The sequence below is a fragment of the Cheilinus undulatus genome, linkage group 12 (assembly GCF_018320785.1).
Source record: "Cheilinus undulatus linkage group 12, ASM1832078v1, whole genome shotgun sequence".
In the NCBI taxonomy this organism is placed as follows: domain Eukaryota; kingdom Metazoa; phylum Chordata; class Actinopteri; order Labriformes; family Labridae; genus Cheilinus; species Cheilinus undulatus.
Window position 1 is genome coordinate 29,757,933 of NC_054876.1, and position 13,462 is coordinate 29,771,394.

At 38.4% G+C, this 13,462-nt stretch overlaps 2 protein-coding genes across 2 annotated transcripts; one reads left to right on the forward strand and one right to left on the reverse strand.

Moving 5' to 3' along the window:
• Positions 1-1,136: 1,136 nt before the first annotated feature.
• Positions 1,137-8,665, forward strand: LOC121519110 (arachidonate 5-lipoxygenase-activating protein). The gene is made up of 5 exons (XM_041801901.1): positions 1,137-1,297; positions 1,378-1,459; positions 5,107-5,177; positions 8,209-8,290; positions 8,364-8,665. Exons 1-5 carry the CDS (start codon positions 1,225-1,227, stop codon positions 8,524-8,526), a joined length of 471 nt encoding a protein of 156 aa, XP_041657835.1. The 5' UTR covers positions 1,137-1,224; the 3' UTR covers positions 8,527-8,665.
• Positions 8,601-12,353, reverse strand: LOC121519109 (mesenteric estrogen-dependent adipogenesis protein-like). Its single transcript, XM_041801900.1, has 5 exons — positions 12,059-12,353; positions 11,806-11,942; positions 11,254-11,369; positions 10,992-11,165; positions 8,601-10,904 (listed from the first exon to the last, which is right to left on the reverse strand). Exons 1-5 carry the CDS (start codon positions 12,319-12,321, stop codon positions 10,890-10,892), a joined length of 705 nt encoding a protein of 234 aa, XP_041657834.1. The 5' UTR covers positions 12,322-12,353; the 3' UTR covers positions 8,601-10,889.
• Positions 12,354-13,462: the final 1,109 nt, after the last annotated feature.

Below are 13,462 nucleotides of genomic sequence, written 5' to 3' on the forward strand. Positions count from 1 at the left end.
CTATGATAGACATCAAATGTTTGCTTTTTGATTTTTTTTTTTTTTATATATTTCAAAGACAACTTTGCAAATCAGCAGCAAAGTTGCTATATATGGTTATTATGGATTTTTTTTAAAAAAATGTTTAATTTGACAATGATTGCCACATGCATGTACAATAGATAAGGTAAGCTAAGTTTATTTAGCATTTAAGATTCAAAGTAATTCCAAGTGCTTTCCAGAAGGTGCATTACCAGAGGAAAGCACACGCAGGTGCTGTTTGACTAACAGTTAGCCAAGGGAGAGTGAGAGACCAGATGCAGAGTTGATTTAGCTGCACAGAGACCAGTGGTGGGAGCAACTGCACACATAGATACATTATTCACTTATTCCTTATTCCTTCCTGGAGGGTGTTAAAATACAACTATTTTGCCTGTCATGCCATTTTAATTTCAGTATTTGTACTTAATAAACAAGCCACAAAGGTGAGTTAATATAAGTTTTGTTGAGCTTAAATATGTCAGGTTTAACTACAGTGTAAATATTTGATATTTAAAAGATAATACTCTGCGAAGATGATCTTAAGTTGGACTGATGATTATTGTTACTATGACTGAGTTTTCAGGGCTAAAATCAACTTTATTGTGTTTATCCACAGAATAGACACATGGCTTGTTTTCACAACTTGTCTGGTGTCAGAGTGCTAGTCTTAAAATCTGTCTAAAATCATGACAAACCAGTTTATAACAATAATTACTTAATCACAAAAGAAACAAAAACACATGCATGAACAGACATAAGCATGAGTTTAACACAAAGAGGAAACACTTGCCAAAAGATAAATGTATAGTGAGAATAAAAATGACATTTTTCAACTGTAGCATCAGGCTGCAATCTGAGAAAAACTGAAAAGTGAAGGGGGTATGAATACTGTCTGAGTGCACTGTAAAATACTTCATGAAGCCCCTCAAAGAGCCTAAAAGTCAAATCTATGTAGAATAACAGCCATGCAAATATCATGTACCAGTACACATCTGTGTGCAAACTGGACATAGAGGAAGTTAAAAACAACCTGTTTGCACACCTCTGTATTGAGCCAGAGTATCATTTACATAAAAAGGAAGCCACAAATGCGTGTTTGAGGGATGAAGGTGGGATTGTGATGTAGTGATACAATTCAGGTTTATGTGCTGGAGAGAAAAGTCCTGTCTCCATCAGACATAGCAGTTTGTTCGCTCGGTTATCATGGACTCCAACATCGTGGTGGAAAACATCTACCTCCTGGTCATAGTCACTCTCATCAGTGTACTTCAAAACGGTGAGGAAAAGTAACTGACATATTATTAACAGCTTTTTTAAATGTATGTTTTGAATAATGAGAAAAATGTGTATTTGTAGCTTTCTTTGCTCTGAAGGTGGAGAAGGAATGCAGCAGTCAAAATGTCAAAATGTCTGCTTTTGAACGAGTTTCGTGTGCCAAGTAAGTGCCCACCTTTTTTGATTCTCATTTCTTCTGTAACTAACAGTTTCTGGTAAAACAACCAATGGATTGGATTTTTTTTTTTTTTTTTTTTCTGTTTCCGACCAAAACACCCACAGAGTTTCCATTTGGCTTTCCATTTATTACCGCCATTGAAGAGCAGACGTCATTTGACTGGGGAAAGCTGAATCATTTGAATGTGATGGGAAAACAATAAAGCTTTAGAAAACATATTTCCTGATCCTGAATCTCACTTATGAAAGTACGCAGGTCCTTTAGTAAAACAGAAGTTGCATATTTGCACATTAACCATGGTCATATAAACCAAGCCTCAAACTAAACTTCACTCATGAACACATTTACCTGATCCCACATTCAACCAATCATAGCTCAACAGTTTGGTAGATTGGCAACATTATTTTTTATAAACTATTTCCTTCTTTTGGCTCTCTCCAATGTTAAAATTTGCTGATTTTCTCTGCTTTGTTTTCTGTAAATTACTGTGATTTTTCACTTCAATTTGTCTGCTTTCATAGTTATCTCTTGAAGATGTGAAATGAATCAGTCAAACACAAAACTAAACATTGATTTAATCTTTAATGGGGAATTATTAGTCTTCACTGAGGGGTTTTTGACACCTGGAACCTTGAATCTTAAATTTTGCAACAAACATTGCCGTTAAATCTTCTGTCTAGTTTGTCCGTTACAACAAAAGCAATGCTTCACTTCCCTTTTTAAAAGGAAATTTCTAAGCTACATCCTCTCTTGTACAGCACATGAACATTTCTAAATGTAGTAACATTAGCCTCTAAAATGGGACACAAACAGTCTAAAATGACCCATCTCTCATCTATCCTTAATCTACTTTGTTCTGGATACTTTTAAGGGTAATAACTCAGAGCAATGTCAGGCAGGGATTGATATGAAACCAGTGATGGACTGGCTATCTGGAATTTGGACCCCCAACTATGGGCCATTTGTGCCACTTAGAATGACTTATCGTTCCACTGGGCAAAAGACAACCTGACATGCCAGTCAGACTGTTTCAAATATCTACTGCATGGATATAACGCTTATCTGGGAAAGCTTCTGTCTGCTACATTCATGGCAGGCCAATCAGAGTGACAAGACAAAATAAGGTTGAACGCATGCACTTCTCCTGAGCAGACAGGTTTCTGCTGCCATAGTTGTGAATGACAGGGCACCCCTCTTAGTACTTTTTATAAAAGAAAATGTGGTCCAATTCCAATTAAAGTTCCACTTTCCTACAGCTGCATCTGAGCTAATAGCTACCACAGCAGCCATTGGTTATACTGGCAGACCCCACCTGTACCTATCACAAACTCATGCCAAGGCAGGCCAGGAGAGGAGTTAAACATAGGTTCTGTAGTGAAAAGCTTTCAGTGTGGCTCTTTGCTGTTGTTTAAAATAAAGAATGTTCTCCAGTTCTAAAAAAAACACCACCAAGGCTAAGTCCAAGCTAGTCATTCCACTAGCAGCCATTGTATACAACCACTCACAGTACAACTAACCTTCCCTGCAACTTTCAGAAACTCATGCTGAAGCAGGTCAGGAGAAGAGCGAAAACATCTTTTTCATCATCAAAAGCTCTTGGTGTTTTTTTCACTCTTTATTTCATACAGAAACGTGGTCCAGTTCTGATAAAACTGCCGCTAGGTTGTAGCTACATCAGAGCTAATCACTTCACTGGAGGCAGCCATTACAAACAGCTAGTATCAGTGTTGCCAACTCCTCAGTATGGAAAGTAGCTATTGGCTGTACTAAAAGTTGCCAGAAGTCACTAAATTACATCATCACCGAATTTGCATAATTGTCTGTATGTATTTAATTGTAATGGCTGCTGTAGGAGAAAGGAAAAACATCATGAGAGGGACAAAAAGTGAGTAAAAAGACCCTACAACCACATATGAACTTGCTTCTGTCGATTGTTGTTTTTATAACGTCACAATTCCAACCCTCCTCTTTTTCCTGGGCTTAGGACTGGCTAAAATGACTCAAGAGAGATCCTCTGGCAGAGTTACTTTAATTTTTATTTTTAGTTTATTATTCTATTCTTTATTCTATTTTTCTTACATTTGGTTTAGTTTTAAACCTTATGGTCCACTTATAAGCCTACAACAAATCCAAGTGAAACATTAACATTTTTAACCATAACAGTTATGAAAGTCTCCAGTAACTCCAGAAAAAGTCGCCAGATTTGTCGCTAGTTGCTTTTTTGAAAAAGAGTCACGAGCGGGGGTCTGAAAACTTGCTAAATATAGCAACAAAGTTGCTAAGTTGGCAACACTGGCTAGTATAACTAATCCCAAAAGTCAGGTAAATCCATCTGCTTTACAAGCTTAAAGGGGACATATTTTACCCTTTAAAGACAAGTTTATATTGGTCTCAGTGGTCAAAAACATGCCTGTGAAGTTTGTTGTTGAAAAAACACTCTAAGTACAGGATTTTTGCAGGTCTAAAAAGCCCTCTGTTTCAACCTTTCTCTGAACGAGCCGTTTCTGTCTCTGTGGCTTTAAATACTAATGAGCTGTCTGACTCCACCCCTGACCACACCCCTCTTAGGAAATGGATGTGGTACTCCTGATGTTACAATGTTACAGACACTTTTATCCAAAGTTAAGGACTTGACTAGGATTCAAATCATTAATCTCTCAGACCAAAGTCAGCAGTGTAACTCACTGAGCTATCCAGCATCTCAGGTGGCAGCTGAGAGGAAGATCAGGAGAGGAGGGAACTTTCTTCCAAGCAGGGAGGGCCAACCAAACCTGGGGGCGGTGCTTACTCCCCAAATTAGGTCATGAGGGGAAAATCGGAGAGCAGCTTGTTTAAGCACACATTTTCTGAATGGTGGAGAAAGAGAGGGTTGAAGGGAATGGATTTTTCTGGAATTTGAAGGGATTGTGGACAGACCAGGGGCACATATTTTTGTTAGAAAAGCCTGAAAAAGTTATTTTTGCATAATATGTCCCCTGTAAGGAAAAAAGGGCTTACAATGCAAAAAAATAACAAAAGACAGGCATTACTTGCAAATAAAGTCCCTTGTAGAAATAGAGGTCAAAACTGGAAAGCCAACAAGTGTCATGTGACAAAATGCCCTGACAAAGGTCACCACAATTTTGAAATAGCATTACACATAAATCACAACAGCAGACGTCACAAAGTACAAAAAAAGGATTCTTAAAGTACAACAAATTGTTCATCCTAATATATAGCTTAAAAAGGCTTGTGAGAGTATTCACCACAAAAAACATCAATATAGACTTGATAATAAGTGTAACACAGTTCAAAAGACAGTGAGGTCCAGCATCATATTAACACAGCTCAAAAAGGCTTACAATATCTATTTTCTTTGTCCAACACATTGCTCTGATTATTGCATCCTATTGCAACAGCCGTCTCAGTCTGACTCTCGGACAGGGCTCACTTTTTCCTGGACACCAACACTCAGTAGGCCATAGTGAACTTTTACAGCTCATGCTCTTTTTAAACAACCTCTTCCTCTCTGTGATTTCATAACATTTCCCAGCAGCAGTACACAACACACCTTACCTTAACTCTAAATGTTTGTTGTGTCAGATATGTTTTAATTGAAATATTTTAATGGCACTTCTTGATGCTTCTTCCAGCCGTAACTGCATGGATGCTTATCCCACTTTCCTGGCTGTGATGTGGTGTGCCGGAGTGTGTCTCAATCAAGGTAATCATTAATGGGTGGCAGGACAAAGACAGACTCATGTGAGTGTGCCGTAAGTAAACAAGGCACACCCGCATAAAGGTCATTGAATTGAGGACACACGTGCAGACATTTAAGGCTGATTGTTTTCATACTTTACTTATGGGTGACCTCTTAAGTTCTGTGTTTATGAAGCAGTAAATTTAGACCTACAGCTGCTTTGTCATATTACATATTTACATATTAACCTTAACAAAACTATGTGGTGTTTTATTATTAATCATGCCGTTCTTATGATGACTTTGCACAAAACTCACTCCAGCTGTATTAACGGATTCAGACAGCTGGAAAAAGAAATTATGCCTGGCTGAAGTAGCACTGTTTCATCCATTAGAAGGAATTTTATAGGCATTCTTCACAAGCGTTTCTTTGTGGGTTTTATTCATTCCCATACAATTTAGACAAGGAACAGAGTTCCATTTCCCATCATGAGCTCTTAAAGCATTTGTAGACACTTGTTTGATTCACTTATGTTGCCTTTCAAATATTTTCCTCCTCACAAGTGTAAGCAAACTGACCTTTGTACAGTAAGCCTCATTGACCCATTTATCAACAAAGTAAAGTAGCATATTTTACATGTAAAATTCTTACAGGAAACCTCTACCAGATCCTGGTTTGTTTTAAGGAAAAGTGGGAATTTCCACTGTGAAGAATGCAGGAAGTCAGTCACCATGTGCAAGCTAGTCCTCTGCCAAAGTGGGCAAAACTGTGGTTAACTTCACTTTTACTTTTAGATGACAAAAAACAACAAATGTAATAGAGAAGCAGTTTGTCTGCAATATTCCTGGACTGGAAAAGGGGCCACTTCTTTACCATGAGACAACCGCTCCAAAGAACAAGGGTGTCTCAAACAGAAACATCCAGTGTTAAAAAAATCTAAAGCCAATGCAGAAGTTCCTCTAGTGTCCCCATGAAGCTGGTTGCTAAAGCTTAGCAATCCCTTAACACCCATATTGCCATATTGAAGTAATCATTTTGACAACAAATGAACGTGCTTACTGCCTGGTGCAAAAATTAAATTTGGTCTGAATAGCCCATTTCTTTCTCACATGTAACCTGACATGCCAGATAGACTGTTTTATAGCCATTGCATGGATATTTTTCACAATTACCCAGGAAACCTCCCATATATAGCATTTGGGAAGGGCAGGACTTTTCAAAAGGTTCATGTAAGGTGATTGGACAGACATTCTTTCTGTCACATTTACTCATTTTGAGTCAGTTGGAGTGGCAGGACAAAGTAGGCATGCACAGCTCCAGTAAGTAACACGAGCTCCACAGGCGGGAGCTGCCACAGTTTACGAAGGGGGGAACTTGTTGTTGGATATAAATCATGCTGAAGGCAGTTGAGAGAAGAGCAATACCATCTTTTCTGTCAAAAAAGAGCTTTCAGTGTGGTTCTTTGCACTTCTTGTAATAAAAAATGATGTCCACACTTGATAAAAACTGTTGCTATACAGCAGGTTGTTTTCAATCACATGATCCCAAATGTCTGCTGGGGATCAGGAAGTGGGGGAAAGTCTTTAAGAATGAATGGGAATAGAGGAAAGCTAGTATCATCAGAAAATTTCTACATAGAGTACAATCCATTCACTTGATAGAAATTGATTTTTTTCCAGTTTAACTGATTTACCTGGCGTGGAGGCCATCAATATCACAAATTCTCAGTCCTCCAGACCTCCTAGCATTGTCTAGCCAGATTAATGGAGGCCTGAGTCTTGAGGAGTCTTGTACTGAGCTGAGAGGCGAGCTGAGCCCCTTTAACATATATATGATACACTACTAAATAAACCTCGTTGGGCAGAGACAGAGTAAAGATAAGCCGTCCACGAAGAGGCCTTTAATTTGAGCTGCAGCAGCTAGCTCCCGTTTCAGTGCCAGTTTCCTTTCCTTCATCCTTTGTTGTTATTTGATTCACATTTAAAGAGCCAAACTGGAACCACATGAAGAGCCATTTGGGAGCAACACAACCAGCCCTACTGAGTTTAGCCAGATGATCTTGATCTCTTACAAGAGACAAATTTCCCGTCACAACGAGAGAGGCTGGAGGTCGGTGAGCCTGAATGCCCGAATGTTTCTCTACTTTCAGGACACGAACATAGCTGGAGAATAAAGAATTATTTTCCCACACTAAATGCTTGGCATAGTCATAAACAGCTTAAAACACGGCTTTTCCCCTTCCCTGCTGCCTGACATCATCTACAAAGAACCTATAAATAAATCTGAGCTAATTGCTACACCAGCCACAGCCATTACTATGACCTTGTAGTAATACTAGACCCCGCTTGTAGCTACAGACCAGGCACAACCGTTTCAGTTTGGAGCTTTGTAAGATGGATCTGCCTGATGATAGACATGGAATCTGGCCTGTTCATCTGCTTCGCAAGGTGACTGTATGGGGTAAATTTTCAGAAGATAATTCAACCTCTTTACCAAATTAAAACTGAAAGCTATGTATGATTTCAAGCATGACTTAGTTATCTGACACATGGACTTGTAGCTGTTGGCCAGGAGACTAAAGGCCCGCCTTAGTTCCACCTCTTTACCTATTGCTTGGTCCACAGAAATTTGGTTTTAGACAGCATTTCTTATCACTGTCAAATACAAATGCTAATGCTTACTTTTATGAGCTAAACTCAGACATTGGGATAGTTTCATAAACTCATTTTTTAATATTATTATTTTACTTATATTTCCTTTATTTCTGATGCATTTAGAAATCCATGTAAGAGTTTTAGAGAAATGCACTGTGGTGGCGAAGTCATATGACTATTGTTCTTTGTCCTATGGAGTTTCATCCTTCGAAATGTGTCTTAATTTAAACTTAAGTGCTGCTGTAGCAAAGAGGAAATAAGGAAAAAGTCACATTAAAAATGTTAATGTTATAAATGTTGTAAAACACGCGCCCAGGTCTCAGATCTTGTTACACATCAGCCTTGGGCTTCAGTACTTTGGCCACCATATCAGGATTAAGTTTGTTTCTTGCATTTTTAAGCTCCTGCCGCCTTTGCTGGGATCATCTATCTGGTAGTGAGACAGAAGTACTTTGTGGGATACATGGGACAAACCTCTCAAAGGTAACTAATCACTATTATTTACAATATGAGTGTGCAATTCTAGCCTTTTCTAACTAGTGTTTTGTCTTCATAGCACTCCAGGCTACCTGTTTGGCAAACGTGTCCTCTTCTTCCTGCTCCTGATGTGTGTTGTGGGCATTTTTAACTACCTTCTGGTGCGTTATTACGGCAGCGACTACAAGGAGTACGTAGAGACCATCACCAGCGCTGCATCTGCTCTGCTCCTCATCCCTTAACCCAGAAGGTGTCACATGAAAAATGATCTTCTTTAACTGGTGAAAACTGTATTTAATAAAATAGAAACACATACCTGTTTGTAAAACAGCTTTTATTGCAATTGAGTTTGGTACAAAATAAAAATCACTTCTCACCTGATTCTAGGGCATTATTATACAAGAATGTCAAACTTTGTGGAACAAAAATGATCATTTCAACACCAGTACAAAATGAAATGGGGTATATGTTCATACAACAGCTTTTAAAGTATATGCAATATCTATAAATGCCTCAAGATCTTAATGACCCAGTTGTTTCAGTCACCTACCAGGGTTAAAACTACCACACTGGATCTACTTTACACTTTGGCAGTTCAAAAGGAAAAAGGGATAATGTAATTTAAGCTCAGTTTGGAATAACTTGAAAAGTTAGTTTGTAGGAATTTTGGCGCTCCAAGTAGACAAGGTATGTCGGATGAAGTCACCTTTAAAGGTGTAATATGCAACATCAACATAGAAGAAATCTATACCCTACATAAATTCTCAAGAGTGAAGTTAACTTCCACCAAGTTTATTGTTCTCAGCTTTGTGTTCACACTGAACGCTTGTTTCCTGCAGTTAATTTATGCTTTGCTTAGAGGTTTAAATAAGTTTTATTCATGTATTTAATGAGAACTTCCTTTGCAACAGTCAGCCATGCCAACATGTGGAGGAAAACTGAGAGCTTCGCATATCCATGTATGTAGAAGCACAATGTTACAATGTCACTTAGCAGACACCTTTATCCAAAGAGACATACATAAGAGATGGACTAATGTTCACCCATGCACCCAAACTGGATTCTGCCAGCTCCCTAACCAGGATTCAAACCACCAACCTCCTGTATCAAAGTCAGCAATGTAATCATCCAGGTGCAATTGTGGAGTTTGTTAAAAGATTATAATTCATAAGGTCTTTCTCAACTGGTTGTTGTGTTTCCTTGCATCCTCACTCACCTTAGCCCCTCCTAGTAAGGAGTTAGGGGAGAGATGTGAGGAAAAGGCACATGGGCAGGAGAGGATAGTTTACAAACCAGAAATCCTTAATTTGGGAGCATTTCAAAGTCCTGACGAGCTGTTCAGCCAATTTAACTTGATCCCTGCTGTATGAAAGATCAGAAAATGCTTCATTTTTAATGCATTTAATTTTAAAAACTTTTCAATTATCTCTCATGGAAATGGTATGAAACAGTCTGAAAATGCCTCATACCAGAAAAAAAAATCACTTGCATGTTTTTTTACATTGGTGTTTGTCAGTGGTTTTACTGATTGATAAATTCGTTGATTTTATCTTAATTTGAAATTTCTTCATCTAAATACAGATCTGCAATATTTATACTGAGTGGGGCTTTTTATTCCATTTGTGTTCTTGTGATCAGCACAGTAATTCACCGTGGAGCTCCATGAATTTACATTGAAACAGTTGAATTAAAACAATAAACTGCTGCCTTCTGTGCCACATTTCTTTGAGATTAGATTGCCCTGCATTAAGTATTGATTAAGTGTGTCTAGGCCTGTATGTTACCCTGATCAGTGCTGTGAGATTAAACAGTATATGAAGCAATACACTTGAGTTTAACCAATTATCAGCTTGGCTGATTAGTGGGGCAAATATTCAGAATAAGGCTGATTATCTGTTATGGTTTTGTTTCCCTGACTGCTTAAAGTGCTCTCAGTTTGAGGTATTTCTTCCCCTCTGACTGTTTTCACTCTGCAGTCACAACTCATTTCCTTCACTCAAAACTAGCTGAATGGCTAGACATCAAACGTGTAAAAGCCAATCAGCACAGAAGTCTAAGTACCACTGACATGTATCGGTTCCAAATATCAGTTTCATTTACTAATAATTGGTATAGGTAACCCTTTTTTATCAGAAGGTACAACTTTTAGGCTGATGCCAAACCTTCAAAATGATGTTGCATCCTTGATGGGGGAGGGATGAGGATATTTCTGAGAGACTCTTACAGTAGTGTTGCATCTACTGCACATCTGCTCTCAAAGTTGCATATTACACCTTTAAAGCATTGGTGATTGAATTTGGTAATGGGCTGGATTACATTAGGAAAGGTTGCCTACCAAATACAAATATATCATATCTGGATTAAACCTTTTGAACAACCAGGACCTGGGCATTCAGAAGCCCTACTCATTTCTCATCAGTGATCTCCATCCACTGAAGAAAAGGAATCCTGAATGAAGCGGTTCCTTAAATCCAAGCAGGTCGTCACCAGGCAAGCTGCTCTCACAAGCTTTCCTCAACTTCCAGGAGGAAGCAGACCCAGGCTCAGATCGAAAACCAAGCAGATAAACTCTACTTTTCCTCTCTCCTCTTCATCCACAGCTGGCTCATGTCAGTCTCAACTTTAAACAAAATGTCAGAAAGGGAAGTTAGACATGCAGCTGTCTTGATAGTGTGAGGGTTGGTGTGTACTTAGAGAAAACACTTACGTTAAATTTTCTTTTGCTAAAGCCGAACCAGTGTGGGAAGTCAAAGAGAGCATCAGAATAGTACTTGAGGGTGAAGCAGGCGTCTCTCCACACAGGCTTGACTTTTATTGCCTCATCAGATATTATTTGGATGTTTTTAGCTCCCCAGCTTTCTACAACTTCCATCAAGTCGATCTGGAAATAGAAAAAAATAATAAAACATAAGCACCAAATTATAAATGAATAAACAGAAATGTAGAATAAAGAGTAAAATCCTGCTTACATCCACCCTGTAACTTTCCCCAGCTATGGATGATATGGTCCAGTCCAGGCCTCGCTCCATCTGCCACTTGATGTAAGGATCACTGCCGTTGATGGACACCACGTACTGCTGCAGCACTAATACAAGGAGACAAATCATGAGGAGAAAGGCAAAAGACATAACACTGTGCTGCCATTAAAACCCCTCTACTCCACCCATGGCAAATTACTAAAGTTCAGCAGCCAACATGAGTCAAACATAATGACAAAAAGTATGACCTACTTAGACACTTTGGGTCCAAATGACGGCAGCATAATAAATCACAACTTCATCATGATTGCATCACACAATTTGCACTAAACACATCAAAAAGTTTAGATTTACTGCAATAGATATCATCTTTATAAGCAAGCAATGCTTTATAATGCTTTTAGTTTACTTAATACTTTAACTACTAGGTAGGGTCATTTACAATCTCAAAATCCTCTCTAGTTTCCTTCCTAGAAGTGGGTTAAACTGTGTGTGACTAGGATGTGGAGTCTGGTGCAGAAATAATGTACATTTTTGAATTACCTCTGGCATCATTTGCTGCTTTTTCGTTGGTCTCTGTTAAGCTGCCTTCGCAGACAGACATGAGCAAATAGATCCTCTTGGACAGCAGGCTTTTTCTCATGCTGGTGTACTCCCATAGATTCTGCATTTTTACTTCCCTGTCATTGAAAACAAACATAAAATTCAGTTTCATGTGACTTTGTTTATGATTTGCTTGCATGTAAAATAATGTGTCCTAATCTCATTAAAAGAGAGGATAAGACGTTTCACTCACCTCCCCAGCGACTTGTGAAAACATATTCTCCCTCTGCAGGAGTCGAAGTCGTCGATGAGCACCAGGCTCTGCTCCGGATCACTGAGGACTCGGACACCGTCCAAGCCGAAAGCCTCCACGGAAAAACCGGCCGGAGGGGTTTTCAGGAACTCTTCTAGCTCTGTCACAGTAAACCTGCCGTGGAGAAGCGAGTTTTTCGCCACTGTCTCACGACTTTCGTCTCGCCCCATCACTTCGTTTGTACTCTGCAGCTGTGACTGCATCTGTGTGTCCACCACCTCAAGTCAGCCGGTTTAAGTGTGGTGCAACACGTCAAGATAGCATACGTCATATATGACAACATCCGGGTTGCTTGACAATAAAAAATAAAATAGAATAAAGTAAAATAAAATAAAAACAAAATAAAATTAAACTACTTAACTTAGGGGGCGCTTTTAAGACCATTTCCTCCAGGTCATTGAAATGTGAAGATTGTTTTTTGAAATACTTTTTTCTTGTACTTAAGTATATTTGTATTAAATATATCAATAAATTGATATAAATAAAATTTAAATTTTCTTTAGAAAATTTAGATGTACCTTTCCTTTTATTATTATTGGTTATTATTTTATTATTATTTATTTTATTTTTATTATAATGATCTATTTTTATTTACCACTACTAGTGGTGTGGATTTTCAGTCAAAAAAATTAAAGGATGTGTACAACTGCAAAGACTGTCAAGGTATGTACACTTGTGTCAATTAGGGGGTTGTTACATATCAGAAAATCCAAAACAGCTTGACTGATTAAAGCTTTGGAAAATATTACACACACCGAATGTTGTGGTTTCTTAGGCCCTTCATTTTGGATACTTCTACAGGAAATGCCCCCCACTCCAAACTAATGGAATAGCCCTGCATTCAGGTGTCTGTGTACAATGTAGCTGCTACGTGTTATTGTCTCATATAAAATCTACTACTACTCCAAGAACGACTGTGCTTTTATTTTGAAGGAATACGTAACGTCATGCTCTGGTAAACGCAGGTGTCTTTATCTCTAGGACTGTCAAAACATACTTATGAGGACTTTTTGTCTGCGTGATTTCCTTCAAAGCTAATCAGCTTATGTGTTCTCTTAAGCTTCAGGGAACACATAAGCCTAAAAGTCAACAAAATATTTCAACATAGCCTTATCAAAGGTAAACAGTTAATACACAATTGATGGTTTTCTTGGCACCTCATGAGGCAGCATTTTCCTGCTATTAAGAAACAGTCAGATGGTGAAAAACAAACCACACCTACAGTCACTGGAACCATTTATGAGTAAGAAGTCGCCTGAGAGTTACGACAGAGATTAATGTGCTGTATCAGCCATGTTAGAAAACTTTTAGTAATTCTTGGGATACAATCTGCATTTGCTTTTC